Consider the following 27,455-nt stretch of genomic DNA (forward strand, 5'->3'; position numbering starts at 1 on the left):
CTTTTTGGTTGGGGTAGTATGGGTTTCTCTCCTCAGCTCAACCTCTGAAATTGTCATCTGGATCTACAACGTCTTCCTCGCTCTCTGACTTGCTGCTCTCTTCTAAAGACGGCTGCTCTCTCAGGAGGAGTGGGTGCGGGGAGCTCATGGAAGTGTGGCACCGGGGTGATGAAGGGAGGTCCGGATACGTGATAGCAGGAGCATTCTTGCCAGTCCGACATTTGGAAGGGTCCACCATGCAGAAGTAGCAGTTGCTTGAGTGGTCAGTGGGTTCCCACCAAATTCTTGGGATAGCGAACTTCATGGCTCTCATCATTAGACCTCCTTTGCCAGTACCAAAATATATGAATAAGTTTTTCCCCTTTTTTCTCGCATCAAAACTGAAACCTTTTTAGAAGGAATCATGTCTGCATTAACCACAATACTTGTGGTCAGAATGCAAACAAAAACACACTCTGATAATATATGCATTGCCCTTGAAACTGATTGGCTCTCTTTTTCCCTCTGTACCATCCTACAATAATAAATTTATTTCACCCATGACTAATGTGGAAGAGATTCTCAACATGTTTCATATATGATATATTTTTTGAATGACATTGAAAATTGTAAAACATTTATAAATTAAAAACTTTTACAATTTTATAATATTAAATTCTGAGCAACAATTTTCAATCTTACCTTCCAGAGTTTTTTTGCATTGCTCGCAGGTGAAATGAGGTGCCCAGGGTTTGTCTTGATCCCCGACAGGCATGCCAAAATATGCCTTGTTGTAGGCCTCACCCATCTTAGCAGATGCTTCCACAGAGTACTTTTTCGCTCGTCTTGATAAATTGGCCGCAGACATCGCAAAATGCGTCTGCCGGATGCTTGCAGCCTCTTGATGCCATCTCAGAAAAATGCAGATATGTATCCACTTAGGCGGCTGGAACTAAACTTAACTGGTGGGCTTAAGGCCCCTGTATTTATACTATTTATATTACTGGAAAGTTCTAGAATGTTCTAGAAGTTACTCCAAGTTTATTTAGCATTGAAGCTATCTGGAATGTTCTGGAAAATAAGTAAAATCAAAATATCACTGTCCTGGTCACAAAAGCAAATTTTGGGGTGAATAATAGCCATTTTCTGTACTTTTTGAGGCATACGCAATTAGGAAATAACACTTACTACCCGGGAACAAAAAAAAACGTTACACAGTGTAATATATGTATTTTATTGTTTCCCTTCTACGTGACTTTACCGAAAGAACCAAGAATAAGATGTATGTACGTTGAACTTCTTTCACACAGTACATATCTAACTGCGCTAATCGAAGAGATGCGGGGGGAATAACAAGAAACTAAACACAAAATGTAGTTCTAAATAAATTCTTTTTTTTTCTATCCCATCCACCTTCAATAATCAGTGCATATTATCTGTAGTGACCTGTGGAGCAGACACATGGACATTGAAAACGGCAATGGGATACAAGTTGAAAGGTGCAAAGAAGCCTGCAGTGGAGTATGATCACATTTCTAGTTAATTTTGTTGAACCAGGTGGCGATAACTCAAGAGACTAGGATGAGTCTCGTTTGCAAGAGTGGCCGTGGCCACCAAAATTATAAAAAGCCAAGGACTTAAAGCAACAAGGCAAATCGAAATCAGATATAAAAAACACCACTGTCACGTGAGTCATCAGAAATACCGTGTAAACATGAAGTCATGTGAAACAATACATTTCCCATAGCCGCAAGTCAGCTGGTGGCAGATTCCTTCGAGACTGAAAATACTGCCAGAAACGTTACACAGATATAAAGTGACTATTGTACAAATATGTAAACAGACCAGGATATATGTCAAATTATTCGAGTATCTAAACATTTTTTTTTATTTTACCAGGTAAGGCTCACTGAGCTATATCACTCTTTTTCAGAAGCGACCTGGCCGCAAATGATAGCCTAATGAAGTGGCTTATCACATGGAAATGTACAGCAGCCAAATACTCTAAACGCACAATTCTAAACGTGGACTGAAAACCCGCGCGACCACGGGGAGAGAGACATGCAAACTCCAAATATACAGCAGGAGTCAGGGTCGGGATTGAAGCCACGACCTCATCCTGCACACCAGTCGGAGGAGATAACATCTCGCCATTCCGACGCTCATATACATGCTTGGAGACTCATGCCCGGGGTGGCAGTCAAAAGGACAGAACACGACCATGGGACCATCCACCATGGAGATGGAGTGGTAAAATCAGCTCAGAACCGCGAGGGATTGCAACAGCCTGGGGAGGCCTTCATCCAGCAGTGGATGTCAATGCTGATCCTGATCAAAGACGTCCTCCAATGCACTTTCTTTCGCTCCGTACAACTGGCGACGTGTTGGGAGGGTGTTTATGATCGACGTGCATTTTATTCGAGAATCCAAACGTAGTATCGACACGTCAGACCGGGAATAAAGTCCTCGTTTCAAAATGACAGATTGAGTATTGAGAGTGTGACATAAACTTGGAGAGCGGCCAAAAAAATATTTAATCATTTATATTTTTTTATTCCGCTTATTTCCTCAAGAAAGCCTCACGGAGTCTCAAGACTATTTTCAGGAGGGTCCCTGCCGAGTGTTTTTCGCAGGAGGGGAGCGATATTGCCGCTTCGTGAAATCCCAATTGCATAACTTGCGGGGAATTTTTTTTATTGCATTTGTTATGTTTGGCCAGTACCAGCTACTGCGTGTTTTAATTGCTTCATATAATTATGAGAGGGAAGCGGAGATCCCAGAGGAAAGCCCCTGCCTGACAGGGGAAGAGCGTACAAAAACGTGCTTGCTTTGAGTCACGAGCGTTAACCACTGCGGGCGCCACTCAGCGATTGATCACTGGAGACGCCTATTGACGAATGGCTGAATTGCAACACGTATCAGAATCATTACACGATGTAACACGATTTCTGTCCCTGGGTAGGAAGTGGATTTTATTGCTTATGCCTCAAAAGTACAGAAAATGGATATTATTCCACACAAACTTTGCTTTTGTGACCAAGACTTTATGTGAAGGAATGACACAAATGCACACTTTTTCTCATTGAAAATAGGTAAATTTGAAAATATCAATGTCCTGGTCACAAAAACAAAGTTTGTCGGTAATAATAGCCATTTTCTGTACTTTTGAGGCATACGCAATTAGGAAATAACACTTACTACCCAGGAACAAAAAAAGTGTTTCGTTAGTGTTACCAGCAGCACGGTTGACATTTTCGATTTTGGTGGGTTTTTAAAACAAAAATCTGACCTGCATAGGTCGTACGGTGCGTGGTTATCACCACGAGTCACTGGCGTGTTCCACTCAGCAATGATTCCAGGGCAACGAAAAATCACTAAATGTACCGTAGTCGTTCGAACTTGGGCAAAATGTGACCCTTGACACCGGCACACAGCGGCCTCCTCTCACGAATGACATCGTAGAGATCTAAACGTCCCACGTTTGAACGAGGACGCAAGTGTATTACTGTTTTGATTTAAAGCTTTCGTGACTGCAGTAATTCATATTCTTAGCTCTTTCGGTAAAGTCACGTTGAAGGGAAACAATAAAATAATAAAAATATATATAAAACAATAAAACGTAGTGAGAATTTTTATTGTTTTATATATATTTTATTATTTTATTGTTTCCTTTCAACGTGACTTTACCGAAAGAGCTAAGAATATGTATTACTGTTGTTTTACACCTGCAGTGTGTGGACTTTACGGAGAGGCGAGGAGCATAGGACGAGGGAGCAATAGAAGTAATGTAGAGCACAATGGATGTCGTAACACTCTTTAATCAACATTTAGTGTCACGTCAGTAGGCAGGCTTGCTTGAACCAACACTACAACGGGTCAATGGAATGCATTTAGAATTGGGGCTTTTTTTTTCCTCCGCCGATTTGAGACCAAAATATAATTGACGAACGTCCAAAGATTACTTACGCCTGTAAATGTTTTCAAATAATAATTTACGCACGCACCAATGCTAATGTGTTATATATTATACTGCATTCCAGAAACGTGAAGAGGTCGTGATAGCTACGGGAGGCCTTCATCCAGCAGTGGATTGACCACGGCTGACCATGACACCGATGCGGTGGATGGCGCATGCCGATCGGCTCCATCCAGCGGTGGATCGAGCACGGCCGAGCATGACGCCGATCGCCTCCATCCAGCGGTGGATCGAGCACGGCCGAGCATGAAGCCGATCGGCTCCATCCAGCGGTGGATCGAGCACGGCCGAGCATGACGCCGATCGCCTCCATCCAGCGGTGGATCGAGCACGGCCGAGCATGAAGCCGATCGGCTCCATCCAGCGGTGGATCGAGCACGGCCGAGCATGACGCCGATCGCCTCCATCCAGCGGTGGATCGAGCACGACGGCGGCGGCGATGACGCAGCTCGCCGTGGCGGATGTTGGTCGGTGACGTCACATCCGCTTGCACCATTTTTTCCTCCCCTCTCGAGGCGATTTCATTTCCTGCGGGGCGCGGCACTGCCCCCACTCCTCTCACTCTCACTCGCCAGCACGCGCCTTTGTATCTCCCTCGTGAACCACCATCACCACCACGGCTCCTTAAACAGCAGCGCTCGCCACCATCAACGTCGATTCCGCCTTTGTCGTCGTCCGGACAATCCCTTTCGGCGCCCTTCCGACCATTAACATCGACAACAACAAAAAAATAATCACATCGTTCCTTTCCATTTTCTTCGCTGCTGCTGCTACTGCTGCAGGGGAGTCTCATTTCCGTTTTGTTCCAACCTACCTCGACTAACTTTCACTCACGGCACCGACGGCGGCCGGCTCACCATGAGCGACGAGTCGAGGTCTCTGCCCGAACACGACGACGTTTCGCCCTCTCGTCCCGGTGCAATGGCAGACGGAGCAGCAGCGGCGGCGGGGGCGACGACGCCGCCAGCCAAGCATGGCGGACACGGAGCGCCGCTCCCCGACTCCACCCGAATCATCCCCGCGCCCCTCTCCTCCTCCTCTTCTTCCTGCTCCGCTGCTCACGCCGGTACGGGGAGCCTCGAGAGAGAGAGAGGGGGGCGACCCCCCTTTTTCCGTCACCCATTCCGCCTATCCCCCCCCCCCCTCTTGCTGCACCGCTCCCTGTTTCATCGCGGTCACGGTGCGATCCCAACCGGGCCCACCAACCCCGCTGAAACCCCCCCCTCCTCGCTCGTTGCTGTGCGCGTTAGGCCGCAGCCGATCCCTATGTCATTCCCGCTCGGAATCTCTTAAAGCCAAGATTCATTATCCCTAACCCATTGCCAACCCCTAAAGACCCCCCCCCCCTTTGGAATCCACAATCCCAACGAAACCCCCACTTTATGTTTCTTGGCCGACCTCCCGACGCCTCTTTTAAAATTCCATCGGGGGGGCCAATGGAACCATTTAAATGTGTCCTTATCCCCTTAATTCCTCGTAAGCCACGATCCGTCTGCTGCTGGCTGCCCAACCACGTAGTCATCACTTTGGGATCCATTGCAGCAGTAGAACCATGTGCGATCCCCCACGCGCTCCGCTTTATCCTACCGCGCACGGAGCCCACCGATCTATCCTCTTAGGACCTCGTATCCCCAAATGAGATTCCTTATTTTACGCGTCTATCCCCTTAAGTCGCCCAGCCTCCCCCCCCCTTATGTATCCCCTATGTATCCCCTTTCCACCCTGGCCTCCATGATGGGTGCGGGCCACGTGTGGTTGGACCCAGAGCTGCTATTGTAGTGTCTATTTAAGTTCTAATTTTAGTTATTAATTATCAGTATTAAGCTCCCTCTTTCTTCCCCGCGGGGATCCAGTGAAATCTGTATTTTACGAACGCGACCAAAAACCCATGAAATAATTTACGCAAATTCATGAATGTTCAAATATTACACTGTAATCTTAAAAAATCAGTCCTTCATTTCAAAAGGGGAGATTCGTGCGTGCATTCATGTTAATGGAAGGCAGTTTAAATATTTCGTATAATAAATTCAATAACCCTATGCTTAGTTAATATAATTACCATGTGTCCTGACTGTATGGGCCCACCCTGTATTTCCCCAAGGTCTTCATTTGATAAAATATTATTTTGGTTTGAATGCATTTAACTTATCGTACATGAAGCGCATCAATGTGTAAATTTTCTTTGTGTTAGTGTGTAGTAGTAGGCCTACATTTCTCCACGTAAGGTTATGGATCACATCGTTTGCTTCTCAGTCCAGGCCTATAGGTCTCTAAGTCTGGGGGTGTGGGTCTGTGTATGTGTTGTGTCATTCTATGGCAGTGGTTATTTTTCACCTGGGGGTGCACGCATCCCCTATGGGTGCGAGACATGGCCAGCTTTTATTTAGAAGGTAAATCTTTGAACACAAATTAAGCACGTGCACGGAAGTACAACTAGTTTCATCAAACCATTGGCATTTAGTAACATATTTTTTTACAATAGAGAACCAAAGTGGGTGCAAGGCTGCATTAAAGGTTAAGAACCACTGTTCTATACGCTGCAGCGTATACAACTGTGTTAAGGTCTGTGCGTGTCTGGGCTTATGGGTCTCCGTGTAAGTCTATGGGTTCTTTATGCAAGTATATATGGGTCACATTGTAAGTCTGCGCGTCTAAGCAGTTGTGTGTTACAGTAAGTCTGGATCTCTCTGCGAGGTGAGGATTTAAGCACGTGTAAGCTGGTTTGCTGTACCTCTTTAATACCAGATGTCGCTTGCAAAAGAGACCACTGTGCACAAACAGGTTGTAGATCGTGCTTGCAGGGGTTCACGTCACAGGCAGTGCGGTGAACTTCATTGTTGTACTCTACTTTTATGCTCCCGGCCACTCCGCACCTTTGGCCTTCGCCCCAAACCACACGGACCAGCGTGAGGAAGTATGCTCCAGCATTCCCTCTCACCCTCATCACAATGCCGGCACGCCAACATCTGGCAGTGGAATTTGGTGTATTGCACAACGTATAATAATGTAATTATTATACATAATTACTATATATTATACGTTGTATTGCCATGCGTTCGTTTGAACCCTGCAGTCGCAAGAATTCTCTAGATTCCCCACGTTAAAAAAAGGTAATTGCGATAATTCGGTGAATCACCAGTGGAGTGAATCATTACCCCTCTACCACGCTTGAGCGAGTACATTCTTCCAGACTTTGTACAACGAGTGAACAGTTGCGCCATAATTCCGCAGCCAGGCGTATCACCCGACACCCGTAGACAAGACCACGCCGCCCCAGCACTCTAGTCCTTCCACGTGTCCAACTCCTATCCCGGATACATCTTCAGGTTGTACCCGCCGTCTTCGAAGAGCCTTACTGGACTCGCTTCTGCCTACATCTCCACTCTAATCTCACTGTACTCGCCTCCACGCACTCTCCTATCTCTCCCCTTACATCTCACTCTACTGTTCTCCACACCCTTGCCCAACCAACCCAACAAGGCTTTCTGTCAAAGCCCCTCCACCCCCGAGTCAACTTTCGCTCATTGATAGGCCGCTCTGTCGCCTCTGCTTCCCCCATGATCTAAAACACCCCGATCCACCCCCCCCCCCCCCCCCCAGCAGTTGGTGCTGGTGAGTTCTTGTCCCCTTGTGCCTCTATTTAAGTCTAGTTTTCCCTCTTTTTCTTTCTTTCCTCTGCCCATTCATTCTGGCTGTCCCCTATTTGCTCTTAAAATAAAAATTCCACTTTCTGTCCAGCATCTTGAGACTCGGTTGCGTTTAGACGTGCGTTTCGCTATTCGTCTGCCCCAACGCCATCACCTTGTGTCCAACCACCCCCTCCATCCTGTCCGATCTTGAGCTTTCTTCTTCCCGTCACTGCACCCGCCACCGCCAACCACGCCCTTCCTTCAAGTCGTCAAGTAGCACCATTCATCCGCCTTTTTGTTCTCTTTCCCAGCAACCTTCTTCCAGAACTTCCTTCGCCAAGCTTTCACCTCTGAGAAATATCCCCCAAACCCTTCCCCACCAATCCACATTTGTCCCCTTTTCTGGATGATTATAATGCGACTTGGCCTCCTTAACCTGCACCACAGCCGCCTAATTTGTCTAGTTTCCTCTATTCCATGCTTAAACTCGCATCTCAAAACCCGCCAATCGTCTTCGCGTATTTTTCCCCTGTCCGAGTCGCAACGTTTTTTTTGGGCAGCGCGTGCAGGACACGACACCGCGTACCCAGAATTCATAATTCTGCATTGGCAGGAACAGTGGGGTGCGCAAAGCACAAACAACCGAGAACTGAACGCATTCTTCACTAACAGCGCCCTGAAGAGGAAATGAATAAATAGACGCGGGTTCTGGCAACAGGCCCTATTTACAGCAGGGAGCTACTAAGGGGTTATTTTGACGTCACGTGAACGCAAATCGCATTGCCCTTTCAATTTGACCGATTTGAGTGGGATGAGTTTGCGTTTTATCCGTACGGATTGGATGGCACTTCCTTGAGCCTGTTAAACAAACGATGTTCCCCTTCCTGCCCCCCCCCCCCGTGCCGCATGGTGCAGTATCGTGGCCTTGCCAACATTGCAGGCTCTCGCGCGAAAGTGCGGAGTCGGCATTTAAACGCCATACCGTCGGCCGCAGCGGCTGGCAGCTCTCCACATCGCGGTGGGAATTAACTCGGTACGCAAGTGCGTTTGAGCATAGGTGCATAGTGCAATGTCTGTAACGTTATGCGTGTGGTCCTGGGCCTCCAGGACTGCACTGTGGAGGAAAGCTTAGCAAGTCACAGATTTATTTTTAAACATAAGTAAAAAAATGAACATGTTGCATAAGTAAACTGGCACTGGGATGAGAATGGTGGCTGGGTTGGGGTCCTGGCCACGCCAAGGGTTAACGTTCACTTTGCCAGCCTTCAAAGGCTGCCTCAAAAGTCTTGTGTCTACACAATCCGTGTAGATAGATTGCACGGCCGGGAGAGGAGAGGGTCTTTTAAGCATTGTACACCGACTTGGGGCAAATGCCGTTAGTGAGCAGCTATCAAGGGCCCCCGGCACGGCGATCTTCCGAGAGGCTCTTTTTGGGTTGTCTTTGCGAGGTGCAGTGGTTCTCGCTCTACACTGCGAAAGCGACGATCCCAAGTTCCGTTCCGGACCACGCCCAATGGCAGTGGAGAGCGATCGCCCACAGAAGTGTTTTGGGCCCTCCTCCTCGAAGACTGACGCAGCCTGGTGGGCGAGTAAAATATCGGCGCTTGGGAGGCGATGGCGGCCGGGCGTGGTGCTGGCTTCACGGCCCTCTTCGTGCACTGCGCCAGCCTTAACAGGCGCTCGCTTAACAGCATTTGCCCTCAACGGTCCATGAATAGTCCTCTGGGGAATTTGTATCTTTGTTATTTCATGTTTGTGTTATGTTTCATGAACGAGTCCAGGCAGCCAAAACATCAACGCTATTACCGTTAAGTGTCTAATTATGTTTTCTGTCTCCTGTACTTATGCAACACTCACACACTTACACACGTATAATTATGCATTTAATTACATTTTTGTCCCTCAACTATATTGCGATCGTACTATCCTTGTCGCACGTCACGTGATGATGGAATTTCCTTTTCGGAATCTCTTCCAGCTATGGGTTTGCCACCTCGTGGTCTGCGTCAGGCTGAAGTGCACCGATTGTTCGGCTGGCGCTCGTGTCCACGCTGCGACACAAAGCGCTGCTTTTAACGGCCGTCGGCGACGAGACGGCTCGCACCGTACAGGGCGATTCATTTATAGAGAGACCCCTTACAAATAATACAGAGAAATTCCGATAGAAAAATCGACCTTTTATTTTTACTGCCCTCTACAAACCCCCCCCCCTCCCCACAAATCTCAATTCACTTATTAAATGCGTTTCCTCTCTGTGAGATACAGATCCATAGCTTGACCAGAATTTCCATCGGCATTTGAGAAGACGGCAAGTAAGTGGCCCGGGTCTTTTAAGAAACCCAGTGGGCTATCTATAAATGGATCACCCTGTGTATTGCCCTCCCCCACCCACTCCCCTCCCATGTCTGAAACGGTGTCAACGGCACCGCGCCGCGCAGAGCGACGCTTGGTGTAGCCTTGCGACGCAAGCGTCGTCGTCGGAAACATGCCAGTGGGTAGCACGACCTTTGCCCGATGATTCTATGCGTGTGCAAGTGCTTGCGACAACTGAACCTAACTGGCAGCCGTTGTGCAGCAGTGGCCCGAAGGACTTCTGCCTCCATCCTGTAAAGCCTTGATTTTTTTTCCCTTCGTAAAATGTGTTTTTTTTAATCTTTGCCCAAGTTTTATTCTCGCTGTGCTATTGCCGTCACATCGCGTGACAAACCAAATGTGCGTTCCGAACTCCCGAACGGTTTTGCCCCACCGTGTTTGAGAAGGACCGCAGAGGGAGCCCTCGTGGAATTACTTCCAAGAGCCTTCAAAAGTAATGTTTTTTTTTAATCCACTTTAGCGGGGTGCTGCTGCTGCTGCTGCTGCAACGTTCCCACGCACCCTGGCCCAGACGTGGCTGTTGGTTGCGCGGCGGTCAAATCAATAATTCGTTATTGGCAGCGCTGGGATTTAGCCAAGTTAAGCTCTCAAACAAATTTAACGACAATGTGTGCTTGTTTTGTGCAGTTGGTCCGCTGGGCTGAGGCACCACCGACTACGCTTCAGAGTCCGATTTAATCGACGGCGGCCGAAACCCAGCTGCTAACCCACAGAGACCGCTGGCAGTGCTGACTTGGCGTCAATGACCCCTGAACCCCCACACACGTGGCCACTTCTCTCCAGTCGCCACATTCGTTTGTTTTTTTTCTCACAGGGGGACGATCAGATTGTGGAGGAGACCTCTGCAGCGTGTGCACACTTGTTCAAGAGGAACTTTGCTCCCACGCCGGCTAGGCTAAGCACATTTAACGCTCCCTCGGCTTCGGTTTGTTCAGCAATGAATGCCGCTGGGCGTTTCCTCTTTTTTTTGTTTGTTTCTCCACGATCTGCATTTCGGGCACTCAAAGATCCCCTGGGCAACGACCTCGTAGGAGATAGAGCGATGATATCGACTCGCGTCCATGCCCTTGGTGGATAATCGCATCGCCGCACTGTGGGATGTGGTAGAGAGGCTTGGGAAAGCCTTCATCTCGGAGTGGATTGACCAAGGCTGGTGACGATTATGATGATGAAAGATGCGATGGCATTATGGGTATAAATCATAAACTGGTATATCTCACTTTGGCATGGAATGTTGGCAAAATTGTAAAGTGTGATTCAGATATAATTGAGTTGTCCACCTGCTGGACGAGTGAGAATTTTAAGACCTTGTCAATGCGCTGCTGGAGGAAGGCCTCCCCCACGCCGTTTTGCCCATGGGGGCTGGTTGACCCATACCCTTCACTATGCTGGTCACCACGGGTGGCCATAACGGGGGCGGGCGTCAGAATGTTTATTGTGTTTATGTCCGTAGTATATTGTGCCAGTACCTGTACCATCACTGGCACTGATAAAGGAGGAATGCTCGTAATCTACCACGGGGTCTGAAGTACTCGGACAAACTGACTTTCCGTCCACGCTAGTGGGGTGATGGTGCATACACTTTGATGTATGCACTCGAACCATCCCGACTCGTTCCATAATTGAGCCTTCTTTTCAAAATGACACTGCACGTTTATTATTATTTGAATGATCTTGTCGTTCTTGCCTGTGACGTTGCCGATCTTGTGACGCTGTGCCACTCGTCGTCACAGGACTGTCCTGATTATTTTTGTTTTACCTCCTTAGAGCGTCGTTTGGATGAGATGGGAGCTCTCGTGCTCGCGCCAAGCCACCGTGATTTTATAACGCGGTATAAAAATGACGCAAGATTTGTATCTCGCGTGGCTGCTTGCTTCCACCACCTCCCGGCAGCCAGCATGCACGTGGCAATGTGGGAAGAGAGCTTTGTACAGTGCACTGTAATCACCCGACCGCACCCCGCGCCCAACCACCTGAGGTGCCGTTCGTTGTGTGACGATCGATGTGACGTTTTTGGCAAAGCCGGCCGGCCAGCTGGCTGGCTGGCAAGCGCCGATACCTGGAGGCAAATTTGTTGAGACGCAAACGCGACGACTATTTTGGTCTGCTGACGAGGTTCGTTTCCCCATTGATTGGCGGCCTAATTGTCCTTGCATGGGTGCAAGGTTAGAATAATAGTTGACACGCTTCGCTGAGTTTTATAGTTTTTGCTTTTTTAAACATGGAAGCCTGTGTACGTGCATGCGTGCATACGGCCTTCTTAGGTGCCCGCGCTAACAGCACTTGCCCCAACAATCTGTTAAAGGCTACACGGGGGATCTTTTTGTCTCGTCTTTGTATGATGTTGCTGCAATATGTTGTGTACAGCACATTCTCGTGGCTCTCACTCGCCGATGCCATTACAATTGCAGTGCAGTTTTGATTCGCGCGGCGTCCAAAGGCAACCGCACCTCGCCATGCTGCGCAAAAAAACATTCGGGATGCACATCGCAGGAAAAAATGAGATGTGTGTGTGTGTGCATTTGTGCAATATGTACATATTGTTTTCGAGAAGAGACAGGCATAGGTAGAGCTGAAGAAGTTTTTGGACCTAGGCTTGGAGAGGACGGGGGGGGTCAAAAGCACAGGTGGGTTGGTGGGAGGGAGCTCCAAACTTGTGGAGCAGCAGAGGAGAAGGAGTGACCTCTCGCCGAGCAAAGATTGACCGGTGCCTTCGACACCAGTCAATCTTGTTGGATGATGGAGTGCGCGGAGAGGGGAGCGGAGTGCGATGAGAGAGGTAGGCAGGGGACGAGTCTATTGAAGACCTTGAAAGCCAGTGGTGAGTGCCAACATCGACATTTGTCTGGCGTTCTAATTGGGAGCCAACGACGGGATGGTAGTCTCGGCCGTGATGTGGTCTCGTTTCCGCCGGGTCGGGGCGGAGGGGGTGGGAGTGAAGAGTCTGATTGACAGCGCGCGTTTTTGGATGGTCCGCTGAACGTTCCGGCTTTGACGTCGCCGCTCAAAAGCCCGTCCGTGTGTGTCCGAGCGAGCAGCAGGCCTTTCCCCGCCGTTTCGATCTGCGACGCCCCACTCTGTGATCGATGGATCATTCGATCGTCTGTCGTCGTTGCTGTGGGCGCAGTGCGATGTTTGTTTTTTTACGGCGTTGTGTTTGTGTGTTTTCTCCAATCTGCAGGTTATGCCTGCCTAGCGCAGTGGCTCAAACCGCAAGGTAACGTCGTCGACGATCTTTAGGAAAAAAAAAAACACCCCCAAGAGATCTGAGCACGGGTTAATCCCCCCCCTTCCCACGTTGAATCTGTTCACTGTCGGTGGGAGGGGTGGCTCGGTGATGATCACACTAATCCAATCCACACCTCATCCTTAATATTAACGACGCACTGTAATCCTGATTAGCTCGCGTCTCTCACCAATGTGCACTCCGGTCGAGCACAATCTCCGCTCCTCCCGCGGTTTCTTTCTGTCGAACGTATTCGTCAATCCCTGACTGCGCTCTCTTTGTCGCCTTGCCAATTCAAATGGTTTCTGATGCTTTGCTTGCCCAATTGTTGTTTCGTGTACTCATGCTTATAATCGAACCGCAAAGCGTCGTGTAGATAATCGTAATAATCTATGTACGTTGAGCTTCTTTCGCACCGCACGTAGCCAACCGTGCTAATCGGAGGTGCGGGGGAAGGACAACAAACTAAACACAAATAATTATAATCACAACCATGCCCAGTGCACATTTGTGTTCGCTTTGATTAGTCCATTCCACCGTCGTAGCGTATTAGGCCCTAACGGTCAAGGCTTGTAGATGTCATGATTGTTAGCATGTTCAAGTGATCGAACGTGATTTTGGAATCCCCAAAATCGATTCCCAGAGAGACTCAAAAATTCTACGTGAATTTATTGGGAGTAACAGCTGACGTGCAATCACTTTTGTGACTTGGGGATGATGACATTGATGACGATCGTGATGACGCTGATTTTTTTATGCGACGATTCAAAGTGATCTGCTGCTCAATTGAGCGTTGAGGCGCTTGCTCGTATCCTATGTACAGCCTGGAGCGGAAATTTGACTTATATGGGAGGGGAGGTGGGCGGCGGTGGCAAGTCTCTCCAAAGAACAACCACCGCCCTTGACTTCCCCACAAAGTGGTACTCATTTTATGAACCCTCGGAGGGATGATGGGCTGAGTCGCTGAAAGCAAGCCCTGCCGCTGAGCCACTTTTTAGCGGCTGAAATTTTGACCCCGACCGAGAGAGAGAAAAAAAACTTTAAAAAAATACGTGGTGTTCGCACAAGGAGAGAGGCTCGTGTAGAAAACTCCGAGCTTTAGTGGCCTTAAGTGGTGACTCGGCTGTGCGGGAACGCCTCGAGCGCATGACCGATTTATGACTCGGGAGGAATGCGATCAGACCTCCCAACACCGAAATACCGCTCGTCCGAATCGCGGTGGGTGGAATTTTTTTTCTTTCTCTAAGCCGCCCATTTGCTGTTCGGGCCACTTCACCGTCGGTAACCACACCCGCACGCAGTAGCCGTTTGGAAAGACCTTCACTGGATCTCTGGAGTTCACTCGCACGGCGTCTTTTCCATCGGCGGTCAAATTGGCATTTCGAAGTTTAAAGTTGCGCCGAGCGTGAACCCGCTCGCGCTTGGAAGTCGGCAGCGGCGGTTGCGTGCGGCACGCACGCACTGATTCGTCTCCAGCGCACGTCAAGTGGGCTTTCTCACCTCGCTGGCTCGCGGCCACGGAACGATATCCCGGTGAACGAAACGATATCCCGGTGAACGAAACGGCATCTTCGTTTCGCCGCGCCCGCCGCTGCCCGCAACGATGGAATGCGGCTTGCCCGTTGGGACCATTCATGCTTTCATGACACACTCCAGATGCACGGGTTCTCGCGGGAAGGGTTACGTCAGCTATTTATTCAGTGTGGCGAGATGTTATTTCCGTCGCCTGGTACGCAGGAGGGGTCTTGGGTTTGATCCCGACCCTGACGCACGCCTGTAGAGTTTGCGTGTTCTCCCTGTGGTCATGTGGATTTTTCTCCGGGTCCTCCGGTGTTTCCACTCCACATTTAGAATCGAGTATTTGGCTGCTAAACATTTCCACGCGATAATCCAACTTTGTGGAGCTATCCTTTGTGGCGTGGACGCTTCTGGTAAGGAGCTACATAGTTTAATTTGAAACTTCCTCTGACTTAGAGTTTCTCCCCTCCACGTTTAGAATCGACATGCGTTTAGATTATTTGGCCGCTATAAATTTCCGCATGATAAGCCAATTCGTTGAGCTTCGCTACGAAGCTCAGTGGGCCTGAGCTGGTTAAATAGTTACTCTTAAAAAAATTCACGGATCGGCCGAGTGGAGACGCAGACGCCCTTTAAGTCGCCGTGCCACCTCGCCCAACGGCCAAGCGTGGTACCTTTCAGAATAACATTGCCATGGACGCTGTCGTGCGTGCTGCCAATCCGTTCAGCTTTCGCTTCTTGTCTTTAGTTGTGTTGCCCCTCCCCTCCCCGCACCCACCTCCGATGAGCACGGTTGGCTACGTACGGTGCGAAAGAAGTTCAACACGCTACATAGAAACAGCTTCCCCCCCTGAGGCTGGCTTTCGGCCATCGGACTTGGACGTGGACATAAGAGCCGTAGTGTAATGCCTTACGCGATAAAAAATGTGTTCCTAATGAGTTGCACTGGCTTGACAACAAGGTTTTCTTAGAGCCACGCTGTTGGCAAGCGCCCTCCTATCCACAGCCCATTTATCCGCTACACCTTTTGGCTGCCCCTTGGTCGATGGCTGGGAATGACTATTAACCGCAGATGCATTCCGCCATTTGACAGCTTTCTATGGATAGGAGGAGTCGCCCGAATAGTGGCGGGAATATTCAGCCTGTGAGCCCACGCTCGTTCACCGAGATCGAGTCGTCCGGAAGTGGTCTCGTCGAAGTCCAAAACATCCGTCCTGGTACGAAGGGTCACGCAGATGTGGCGACCAAAATCCTATCGTGAGCGTTGACGCGCGTGCAACTGAGAAGCAAGTGTCTGTTTTGCAGATGGTAGGATCTGCCAACAGCAACCCCTTCATGTGTCAATGCAGATATGGGGGTGTCGCTTAAATGTTCACGAGATGGCCACAGCGCCCACTCCACAACCCCCCACCCCCGGGCCGTGTGGTAGCTTCGTCCGGCTTGGCATCCAGATCCCCCGTGGGGTGTGGCGACATCCCCCCCCCCCCCCCACTGGCAAATTGGAACAATTAAAGCGAATGTGGCGGCGTTGGTGGCGCGGTGAGAGAGTAAACAAACACGTTTATATCTTATTGTTATTTGCAAGCCAACGACCGCACCCTTCGGGCTAATTTGCGGCGGTGACGCCATCCGTGGCCTGCGTCATGCCGTCGCCCAGAGAAGAGAGGCCCGTGCGATCGTTTGCGACCTGCGTCGGGTGCACGTGGGCGCACGTGGGCACATCGATGAGCTGTGGGCGGACGTGCCGAGTGCTGTAGCCGGCCGTTGTCGCACCGCCTCCCGGCTGATATACGTTCCGGACGTGTCGTCGTCGGCGACGTCCCAGCCCGAATGGATGGCAACGATTGCCAGGAAGAGTGAAGAGTCGTTCTCTCGAAGAGCCGAGGATTCGTTGGCGCTGCGGAGGAGGGATGTTAGCTTTTAGCCTGGTATACGGGAGGTCGTGGGTTCGATCCTGACAACAGTATATTTGGAGTTTGCATGCCTCTCTCCCCGTGGTCGCGTGGATCTTTCTCTGGATCCTCCAGTCTTTATAAATATGCGATTAGAGTATTTGGCTGTCGTAAATTTCCACGTGATATTCCACTTCGTTGAGCTATCATTTGTGGCCAGGTTGCTTCTGAAAAATAAGCTTCAAATTTCAGTGGGCCCTCAACCTAATAAAATAGAAATAGATTTTAGTTTATACTTTTAGCTGTCACGAGGGCAGGACTGCCCAGAATTTCCCAGAGGGGCCCAGAGCTGAAGGCCTGCGGCATAATGCCACCACCTGTTGTACGTGGCCCAGGGTAATTTCTTCCCCCCCCCCCTCCCCCACACCTCTGGACGTCTCGGCTCGAGGGCAACGTCGGCGACAAGGTGCGGGGACGGCGCCTCCCAATTAAGCGCGGTTGGCTGCGCGCGGTGCGAAAAGTTAAACGTGCATCCACGCACGCAGCGCCCGCGGCGTGCGTGGGATGCAGCTCGAGCGGCGTCTGAAAGCCCGCCGGCGTGTCTGGGGAAGGAGGGACGCGCGGCTCGCGACCGTCGCTCGCTCGCACCGGAGGAGCGCGGGGGTGTCCGCCAAACGGACGAAGCCAGTCGAGGGAGAACGAGGGCGGGGAGAGATGACGGAGTCGCGGAGAGAGCGGCGGCGGTGGCCACGGCCACGCGAGAAAACCTCGTCAAGCAAAAACCCTTCCCGCCCGGGGGTCTCCGTGCCGGCGCGCGTCTCTCGGGCGCGAGGCTGCGCCATCTCGGCACGAATCTTCAACGAGATTGGGCCCGCGCGTGGTGACGGATCTTTGCAGCGAGCGAGCCTGTCGATGGGACGGTGGCGATTTGCGAGCTGGGGCCCATTTAGTCGTTGCGGCTTCGGATTTTTTTTTCTTTTTCCCTTCCGCTGCATCGAGAAAGCCGAGCCATTAATAATGCACGCTGAACAAGTTGTAGGGCGCACTGTCGCCGGCGATCGTTCGGCCGCCCGCCAGCTCGCCCGGCCGGCTCGCGCCGGAAGTCAACGCGTTATTGACGGCCGCACTTTCACGTCGCCGGTGCGTTGGAGGTTCCATGTGGCGACGTCACGATCCCCCGGAACGCGACGCAGCCCCACGTTGCGTGCGACCCCCCCCCCCCCTCCCCCCTAGTGTGGGATTAGCGCAACAGTTTCCCAACGTTAGCGACGTGTAAACTGTGCGCTGCGTGCATTTGAATAGTGTCCCTTGGCCCGTCGCGTAACCGCCAAGTCATAACAACCGCGGTGGCACCGGCAGCGGTGGGAGCGGCCGTCATCTCGGGTCGTTCAACCCGTGGCACCTTGGTAAAATTAAAATAAACTCGTTTAAAAAAGTTTTTTAAAAACAACGGTTTTATTAACAGCTTCGTTTAACTCGCAGTCGAGAAGTGCGTCAATGGCGCCTGAGACACGCGGCGCCTGCTTTTTGTGCGAGCCGATTCCACAGTTGAGGGGCCCCGGCGTTTTTGACCTACACAAAAATATACATAATAAAGCGTCCATACAAAATGTTAATTGCTTTAAAGTAGCGAATTAATTGATGCCGATTTTTGATACAGGCATGCATTGTCACCGGATCCTGAGTACGTGTGCAAAATGTTGAATTAATTGGACAACGGGAAGTGGACGAAATTTTGATTACAAGATTTGACCCAGACAAACAGAGGAATCGAGTTAAGTAAAACCGTTGAAAAAAATTGCTTGTAGTTTAGTTTAACAACTTTCTCTGATTCCAGTTTCTCTTGACCCCCTCCCCCTAACCTCCCTCCTCCACCACGCCGCCCGCAGTCCTGGACCTGCTGTACTGGCGCGACATCAAGACGTCGGCAGCCGTGTTCGGCGGGAGCCTCCTGCTGCTGCTGTCACTCACGCAGTTCAGCGTGGTGAGCGTGCTCGCGTACCTCACCCTCGCCGTGCTCTCCGTCACCATCAGCTACCGCGTCTACAAGTCCGTGCTGCAGGCCGTGCAGAAGACCGAGGATGGCCATCCCTTCCGGTGAGATTGGGAGGGCGGTGGGGAAGTTGGGAAGGGTGGGGGGGGTGGTGGCCTTCGTCCGGTTACTCCGACAACGTTGGCGGCTACCGTGCGCCAATGTATGCGTGCATGTTGAACTTCTTTCGCGCCGTACGTTGCAAACCGTGCTAAAATCTGGAGGTGTCAATAACTGACGGTGATGTCCCGATGGTGCCGGGCTTGGGCGCATTTTGAGGCCGCGGGAAGCGTCGGGAAGGCTGGCTGGACCCCCAGGTGTTGCGGGTTAACTGACCGAGACGACTGGCCCGCACGCACCTTCGCAAAGACAAAGATCCCCCCTCCCCCCCCGCGAGTTCTGTTAGCAAGCGCCTATTTAGGTCCAGTATGGTGCACCTATGAGGTGGTTTGGCCATCGCCACACCCGGCTGCTTTGTGTCCCCCAGTGGTGGAATTTGCATACCTTATCAGGTGCGCTTTCGCGATTAATAAACGCACCATGCAGGGAGCGGCGATTCGTATTGAGCTCGTGATTTTGGGTGGTGCCTCTGTGTTCCACGTTACGAAGAGTGCCGAGTCGCGCTACGGTAGGAATCTCGCACGCGCGAGTGTGTCTGCGCGCGTGCGCGTTGAATGCCACGCACCGTTACAGTTGGCATCGCCGCTCGGGAGACAAAGGCGGGCCGGGCGTGGTGCTGGCCGACCACGCCCCCGTGTGCCGTGTCGGCCTTCGTAGGCGCTGCTCGCTTGACAGCACTTGCCCCCAACAGTCTCTTGAAGGCTATAACGGGGGAACATTGTCTTTGTTCCACGTCATCACAGTACGCCGATTGCACGTCCACGGTAAGATTCCACGACCCTTTTTTCAATCCGCTGCTTGATGAGGGCCTCCCCCACGCTGTGCAGGTTTGTGGGGGTTATTCAGCCATACTTCCCACCCCACCAACCGCGACCGGTCCGTCGATTCTCTCTTGTGATTCTGCGCGCATCGCCGCATCGCGTCGCCTTGGCGGGGGGGGGCGCAGACGCTGACCGCAATTGCTGCGCCTTGCCGCCTACAGGGAGTACCTGGACGCGGACCTGGCCATGTCCCCCGAGACGGCCCAGAAGTACGTGGACACGGCGCTGTCGCACGTCAACTGCCAGCTCCGCCACCTGCGCCGCCTCTTCCTGGTGCACGACCTCGTCGACTCCATCAAGGTGCCCGGCGCGAGCGCCACATCGAGCCGTCCGGGGGCCACCCGGCACCACCCGGCACCACCCGGCACCACCCGGCACCACCCAGCGCCACACCGGATTCCGGCAATCGCGTGGAAGCATGAGAGCGCACCGCTAAACCGCCGCTGTGGTTCACCCGTTCGTCGTCGGTTCTGCCTTTCGTCATAATCGTTAGTCGTACCAAATCGCTATACTCAAGCTATCTGTATCATCGTTGTTAGCGGTCATATGGAACCGTGAACAATGTCAACGTTCACGGTAACCATCGTCGAGGTAGCCAGGTCGCTGTGGTACCAACCGCGATCCTGGGTTCAGAGCGCGTTGTCAAGCGTTGAAAGATGATAGTCTCAGCCCGACCATCAGTGGCTGTTACCAAAAGACCATCAAGTTCCACTTGGTTCTATGTACGAGTTGGATCCAACAAGAATGACAACGTCGGCTGGATAAACATTACCTTGGTGGACTAAATTAAATGTCACTTCAAGGGATCCCCAGAGGTAGCTCTGCCATGTCCACTTAAGTGGGCTGTTCTCTCACACGAATCGTCACTGTGTTGTGCGAGAATTCCAAATGGAACATCGGCGTCAGCAATGGTCAATGCACTGTTGGATGACGGCTTTCCAAAGCCGATGCTATTTTGAACGATCCCTCCTCTCTCCCGCCCCAGGCCACCGTGTCGATAGCAACAATTGGGAACAAAATTTAGACATCGATCTTGCCTCTAAGAGCCTCTCCGGACAGAGCTGAGAGCATCGTGCGTGCAAACGTGGTGGTCACCTGGCATGATGGGAGCCGCGCCTTTCTGATTATTTACGAGCAAGCATTTGCGTGACGTTACTTGTCGGAAAATACAATCACCTGCGTGACGTTTCGCGTTCGGTCCGCGCAAGGTGCCCTTCAACGTTTCGGGTGTTGGGGTTTTAGCAGCGGTCACTGCACACATCAAAGACGTTTCCCCCCCGTGTAGCCTGAAAAGACTGTTGGGGCAAGTGCTGTTAGCGAGTCGCACCTGTGAAGGCCGACATGGCACACGAGGGAGTGGGTGGGTGGCCAGCACCCGTGCCAGGCCGCCTTTATCTCCTGAGTGGCGATGTTAACACACCGCGCCGGGTACTCGTTTGAGGCCGAGTCGACCGAGGGGAGGCCCAGGACCGGTTCAGATAATCGGATAACCATCACCAATGTTCACCATGAGCGGGGGAATTCGAACTCGGGTCACCGGTTTCGTAGCGCCAACACTACACTACCGCTCCCCACACTGCGCCGGGCGAGCCCGTGGGAACACATTCGCACACTGTGCGGCTATATGCCCGTTGCCCGGCCACCGTAAATCACTTGGGGCTCCCCGTGAGACCGCGGGGGGAGGGGTGCCAGCGCGCGCGGCTGGGCGGCTGGGCGGCTGCCACTTTGGTGTCGTGCCCGAGTGTGGCGAGCCTCGCAATTGAGCCGCCCGAATTTTTTTTTATCCTGGCGTGGAAGTCGCCCCCCCCCCCCCTGCTCGTTTAAACTAAAACGAAACTATTTTTATTTTACCAGGTAAGACCCCACTGAGCTGTGTAGCTCTTTTTCAGAAGCGACCTTGGCTATCACAAATGAAAGCTCAACGAAGTGGCCAATCATCACGTGGACATGTATAGCTGTCAAATGCTCTATAAACGCACGTTGATTTTACATGTCGGGTAAAAAAAAAGGAAAACCCGGAGAAAAATCCACGTGACCACGGTGGGGGGGAGAGACACACGCAAACTCCAAATATACAGCAGGCGTCAGGGTTGGGATAGAACCCATGACCTCCTGCATACCAGGCAACCATCGCCAACTTTATAGACTCCTGGGTAAACGACAAGCCTCATAATAACAATAATTTTGCTGTGAACGTTTGAGCCGAGGTTGAGTTTGGTGCCATTCGCGTTTGGCAGGGTGAGGAGGAGGTGGGGGGGGGTACGTGCTTTGATGGACGGGTGTTCTCCGTTGTCCCCAGTTCGCCGTTGTGCTATGGCTGCTCACCTACGTGGGTGCCCTCTTCAACGGCCTGACCATCGTCATCCTCGGTAAGGCGAAAGTCGATTCCCGCGTGGAGTGGGGAAAAACTAAAAAAACTTGCAGCCTCTTTCATTCTGTTGCTCGGATGAGAGTACGTGCATCTTACCTTGCCGTGCTCCCCTTGTAATCTGGAGAATATCGTATTCGCATTTATATATCCTGTATAAGGCAGTGTTGATGTGAGTAACGTCCTCGTTTGCCTTTTCTGCGTTCCCAGCTTTGATTGGCGCGTTCACAGTCCCCATGGTCTATGAGAAGTACCAGGTACGTGTGAATTGATATTCATGACCCCGTTTTATATGACTGTGGCACGGATGTGCCTCTGCCCTCTTGTCCGCCCACGTTTGCATTACCGATTAAAAAAAAAAAATATGAAGGCTGGCCAGCCGGCTGGGGTGGCTTTTTGAGGTCAGAGCGCCGAGCTGCGGAACTGTGCACTGAGATATCCCGAGTTCGACTCCAGACAGCCGCTTGTGATTAAGCCGGCACCTGCCCTGAGTCATCGATGATTGCACGGGGAAAAAGGCGTTATTTAAAATTAGTTTTTCCACTTAATTTGGTAGATTCCCCCATCCCCCCTCCAGGCCCGAATCCAGCAGTGGATTGACAAAGGGCCAAGGTCATGGAATGGAGGTCGGGGCGCCACGGTGACGAGATGTTAACTACCTCGTCTGGTATACAGGAAGTCGTGGGTTCGATCCCGACCCTGATGCCTGTATATTTGGAGTTTGCATGTCTCTCTCCCCGTGGTTGCGTAGATTCTTCTCCTATTCCTCTGTTTTTTTTTTCCCCTCCACATTTAGAATCAACGCACGTTTAGATAATTTGGCTGCTATAAATTTCCACGTGATAAGCCGCTTTGTTGACCTATCATTTGTGGCTGAAAATGATCCGTACACCTCAGTTATGCCTTACCTGGTAAAATAGTTTAGTTTAATTTACGTGTTTTATTTCTGCCGTTGCCTGCGTGTTTTGTTGGGTTTACGTGGCCGCTGTGCGCTAATCCGTTTGTGTCGTCAACTCCACACCCTCCCGCCCCCCCCCCCCAGGTTCAGATCGACCAACAAGTGGGGATGGTGCGGAAGCACGTCGGCGAGGTCGTTGAAAAGTGAGTCGCTCGCTCGCCATATCCCAACGGCACGCGCCCAGCTCACCCCGCCCGTAGATCTCCGCCCGTGGGTGCTGCCGCGATGGCAAGATGTTAACTTCCTCGCCTGGTTTACAGGAGGTCGTGGGTTCGATCCCGACCCTTGGTGCCTGTTGTATATTTGGAGTTTGCGGTGTCTGTCTCCCAGTGGTAGCGTCGGTTTTTCTCTGGGTCCTCCCCCTGTTTTTCCCTCCACATTTAGAACCGACGTCCGTTTAGAGTATTTGGCTGCTATGAATCTCATTTGTCGCCTGGTTGCTTCTGAAAGAGCTGTCGAGCTCAGTGGGCCTTACCTGTAAAATAAAAAGTTTTGTTTTAAACAGTGGTCAGCACATATTGGCTCTGGTGCTGGCAGTCATCTCAGTCGGTCAACCCATGGCACCTGGGTCTATCCCGTGACACCTCACGTGGCCTCAAAGTGCGCAAAGCCTGGCGCAAGCGCCGTGATGACGTCGCCGCCACTTGGTGGCAAATGTCGGTTCGAAAAAAAACTAAAATAAAATAACTATCTGTACCGAGGTTCCCACAATGCCTTGCCGGAGGGCATGTGGTACAGTTTTGTGCCAGCTATCCTCGAGTGCGGTCGTGTCGCTCCAGTTTTCTGCGGCGAGTACAATGTCTTTAAAAACAAAGGCGCTACGCCTCTCTGACTAAGCCGCTCGTGCGTTCCGAGATTCGGCGGTGAAGGGGACCCCCACCCTGCAACCTGCAGACGTCTCAGAGCGGGCAGGCCGCCGCATGCAATCTCGCCCATACCCGTTGCTGGCATGCTGCAGTTTATTTGCAGTCTGCTCTTGGGTGAGCGTAAGGTTACACGCCGGTAAAGATGATTGATGGTGGATTCAGGACATCGTGAATAGACCTCCGTGTCTTTAAATACGGTGCCTAACGTGTACTGTAGCGTCCTCGCTGACAATTCAACACGATGTTAATGCTCGTAGCTGGATGAAGGCCACCCCATGTCTTGTCACCCCATGGGGATTTTCACTGGCCATACTTCGCCGTGCGGGTTGTGGCGAAGGGCGAGCGGGGAGCAGCACCGGTTCTAGGTTCCGCACTCGCCAACAGTGTCGTACCCCCGTGGCCGGGAATCCAAACTCTTGTTTCCGGCTCCGTCACGCGGTAACACAAACTGCTGTTGCCCACCGCTTTCTACAAATTTGCACGTGATAAGCCACTTCGTTGAGCTGTGTCTGGTGTGGCCTGGTCGCATCTGAAAAAGAAGCTCCATAACTCTCAGTGGGCCTGAACTGGTAAAATAAAAAAAAATAGTTTTTTGTTATTTCCTTACCGTTTCCTTTTACTTTGCACTCCTATCGTGTTTTTGTATTGTTTGCTGCTGTAACGTTCTTACCTGCCTCTATTGGACATCTTTAAAATAAAAAAATATCTTTATAGCTTATCGGATTCCTCCAGTATAAATAAATATTCTGATGCGAATGTGACATGTTTGCGAATGCGTCGCTCATCGGCAGAATGTTGCCACCCCGCTTCTTCTGTGTCCTTGATGCGTTGATTGTTGAGATGCGAGTGAAATTCATGATTGCGTCTCTCTCTCTCTCCCTCCCTCTTCGTCATCTTTTGCAGAGTTCAAGCGATGATCCCAGGAGCCAAGCGAAAGGCCGAGTAAAGCTGAAAATAAGAGAAGCGCACATCCGCAGCAGATAGTAGTTGTCTTCTACCACGCAGCAGTGAGCTTTTAAAACAAAAGTCAATAAAATAAATGGGCAATGACTACAATTAATGAAATAAGCAAAGTGACGTACATTTGACACGAAAGAAGCGCAGCGTGGCTCTTTGTGTGCGCGCAAATTTAGACCCCCCCCCCCCACTCTCCCCCCCCCCCCCGTCGTCCTCCCCGTGGATTTTGCGAGCAACTTAAAAAGCCGGCGATGTCGGTCTGTGTGTAAAGATTCCTTTGGTGGCGTCTGTGCTCTTGCCGTGGCAGGGCACGGAAAGTCTCCGCGTGTGGCACATTTAAAACGCTCTTCTCACCAGATTACACTTCCCCCCCCCCCCCCGTTTGTGTGTGTTTTTTTTTGCCTTATGAGAATTGTAGCTGTCGAGCTTGTGTGCGTGCGTGTGCGTGCGCGCGTGTGGGTAAAGTTGCATGCCTCTCTAACGTAGGTATAGGGTAGGTAGGTCGTTTGCAGCACGTACACAGAAGACGATCGCGCTTAACTCAAGCAAATCGGCCGGAGCAGGTCCGTACCCGGGCAGTCGTTTAAGGCGTGCCGCGGCAAGACCGCCTGCACAACCGCTTAGTCCTCAATCTGAGCGAGTAGTTGCGCGGCGACGGCGTTAAACGACGCGTTGTCTGGGCAATCGGCGACCAACCACCGAGAGAGACCCGTAGCACGCAGATTACGTAGATCATTTGAATGCTTTGAGTGTCTGCTGCGGGCAACCGGTTGCACGGATGTCCCACATGTTAGTGGTCCGGTTGCACGCAACCAAGCATGCGCAACCGGTTGCTTGGCGGGGGGGGGGTGTGGGACGCGGCCTAAGAGCTTCGCTATCAAAGCGGCAGTGTGTGGTTAGTAAAAATCCGGCTCGTGTTTTTCTGTTATTCGCTCGTCGTGATCGTATCCCCCCCCCCCCACTGTGGTTAGTGCCATGAGTCGTGACCACTAGGCTTAGAGCGGTAGATTTATTAAGGCTTTAAACACCGTGTGAAACTCTGCTAGCTTCTGATTTGATGTTAGCTCTCTCTCTCGCGCTCGTCCAGCACAGAGGTTTTCGGGGTGTGCTTCGACAAATTAGCTGACGATCTCTGGCTCCTGTACCCGCGTTGCGTGTCGCCAATAAATGTTCGTGTCTACCACCGCATTGGGGGTCCTCCCCCCCCTGCCACGTGTGCGTTTTGTCGCGTTGCGATTCGACGCGCGGTCGACGTTTTACGGTCTGGGTTTTTTGTATTCGCGTTTCCCCCCCCCCCCCCCCCCGACGTATTACTTAACGGTGCCGACCGACGAGGGAGGGGGAAAAAAAACTGTCACGCACGCGTCCGAAATAATTAAAGGCGTCCTTCATTTCAGGCCTCGGTCCGTCGACGCCGTCTTCGCCCACTTAACCGACCTCAAAAAAAAGTGGCCAACGGCGGACAGAAACCTTTATCCTCTTGGCCGATGTTCAAGCGGTCGATTCGGTTTTTACCCCCCGTCCCCCCAGGGTGTCCCCACACCATCAATGCGGTATATGCATGCGCGCATGCACGCTCCGCAACTTGCGCAACAGCTGTACTTTGTGCAGCTGTTGCCAGAGAAACACGTGGAAAGGCAGCGATGTCCTCGTAAAAAATGTGGTGTTTTTTGCGGGTCGGCGAGTGGTGGTGTTCGAGCCTTCCTCACCAGGTGAGAGAATTCTTCGACTTCTCACGGCTCTCTTGCAAGAGAGACACCTGGCTTCCAACACCCAAGAGATCCATGGAAGAAGTAGCCAACAGACGAAACTCTATCCTATTTGCAGTGGCTTTAACTGCTGAGAACGCACACTGCGCTGTGAACCTGGTGACCCGAGTTTGATCCGTGCCCACGGCGAACAGTGGCAGTAGTGCTGGGCTCCCACCAGACGTGTTTGTTCATGGTGTCAATGTTGGCTTTCATGTTAACACGCATGAATGCGAGTGTGCGGGCACGCTATGCTACGCTGCGAAGCCGGCAATCAGAATTAGATTCCCCCACACGGCCACCAACACCAGTGACGATTATCTGAACTGGTCCTGGGCCTCCCCTAGGTCGACTCGGCCTCAAATGAGCACGTGGTGTGGTATATAAACATTGCCATTAGGGAGACAGGCAGCTAGGCGTGGTGTTGACAACCCACCCCCTCGTGTACCGTGCCGGCCTTCATAGGTACTCGCAAACAGCACTTTACACAACAGTCCGTTAAGGCTATACGGTTGATTTTTGTCTGAGGTTGGCCAATTAACTGTTGAAATGATTTAGCGAGCTGTGCGTACTGAATCCTGTAATGAACTGCCTGTTTACAGGAAGAGCACTGCTCTGTTAATTTGTTTTCGTGATTGTGAATCCGTTTGGGCCTTACCCTGTGTTTAATTAGTGTTGTCCAATTTGCCTCCTGAACGCTGCTGTGAGTGCGCATGGTGTTGGACACCCACCCCCTAGTGTGCCGGTGCCTGCCTTCATAGGTGCTACTCGCTAACAGCACTTGCCCCTACAAGTCTGTTCAGCCATAATATAGTTTTTTTTTTGGGTTAGATCGCGTAAATATATAAATGCGTCGTTAAAACCCGCCACCAGCCGACAGCCAACTAGTAAGGGTTGTCACGTAAACAGAACGTGGCCAATTCGTCACTAGTACAGCACACCGGTGTGTTGGAGAGCCAAGCCACAACATTTACAATCTGAGCACGACGTTT

At 51.4% G+C, this 27,455-nt stretch overlaps 1 protein-coding gene across 2 annotated transcripts; it reads left to right on the forward strand.

Moving 5' to 3' along the window:
• The first annotated feature begins 4,433 nt into the window (after positions 1-4,433).
• LOC116948336 (reticulon-1-A-like) lies at positions 4,434-25,900 on the forward strand. 2 transcript variants are annotated; one of them, XM_032964908.2, is made up of 8 exons: positions 4,434-5,021; positions 13,139-13,174; positions 18,483-18,690; positions 19,728-19,866; positions 21,866-21,935; positions 22,145-22,191; positions 22,977-23,035; positions 24,662-25,900. In XM_032964908.2, the coding sequence occupies exons 1-8, from the start codon at positions 4,814-4,816 to the stop codon at positions 24,702-24,704; spliced, it is 810 nt and encodes a 269-aa protein (XP_032820799.2). In that variant the 5' UTR covers positions 4,434-4,813; the 3' UTR covers positions 24,705-25,900. The 2 variants fall into 2 exon arrangements, with proteins under 2 accessions (XP_032820799.2, XP_032820800.2); XM_032964909.2 differs by lacking the exon at positions 13,139-13,174 and having other exon boundaries at positions 4,436-5,021.
• Positions 25,901-27,455: the final 1,555 nt, after the last annotated feature.

The sequence above is a fragment of the Petromyzon marinus genome, chromosome 33 (assembly GCF_048934315.1).
Source record: "Petromyzon marinus isolate PM22_M1 ecotype Great Lakes invasive population chromosome 33, UKy_Petmar_22M1.pri1.0, whole genome shotgun sequence".
In the NCBI taxonomy this organism is placed as follows: domain Eukaryota; kingdom Metazoa; phylum Chordata; class Hyperoartia; order Petromyzontiformes; family Petromyzontidae; genus Petromyzon; species Petromyzon marinus.

Coding starts and splice junctions, on each gene's coding strand:
- LOC116948336 (XM_032964908.2), top strand. CDS start 4,814: ATGAGCGACGAGTCGAGGTCTCTGCCCGAACACGACGACGTTTCGCCC. Junction 18,691..19,727: donor GAGGATGGCCATCCCTTCCG/GTGAGATTGGGA, acceptor TGCCGCCTACAG/GGAGTACCTGGACGCGGACC. Junction 22,192..22,976: donor TGGTCTATGAGAAGTACCAG/GTACGTGTGAAT, acceptor CCCCCCCCCCAG/GTTCAGATCGACCAACAAGT.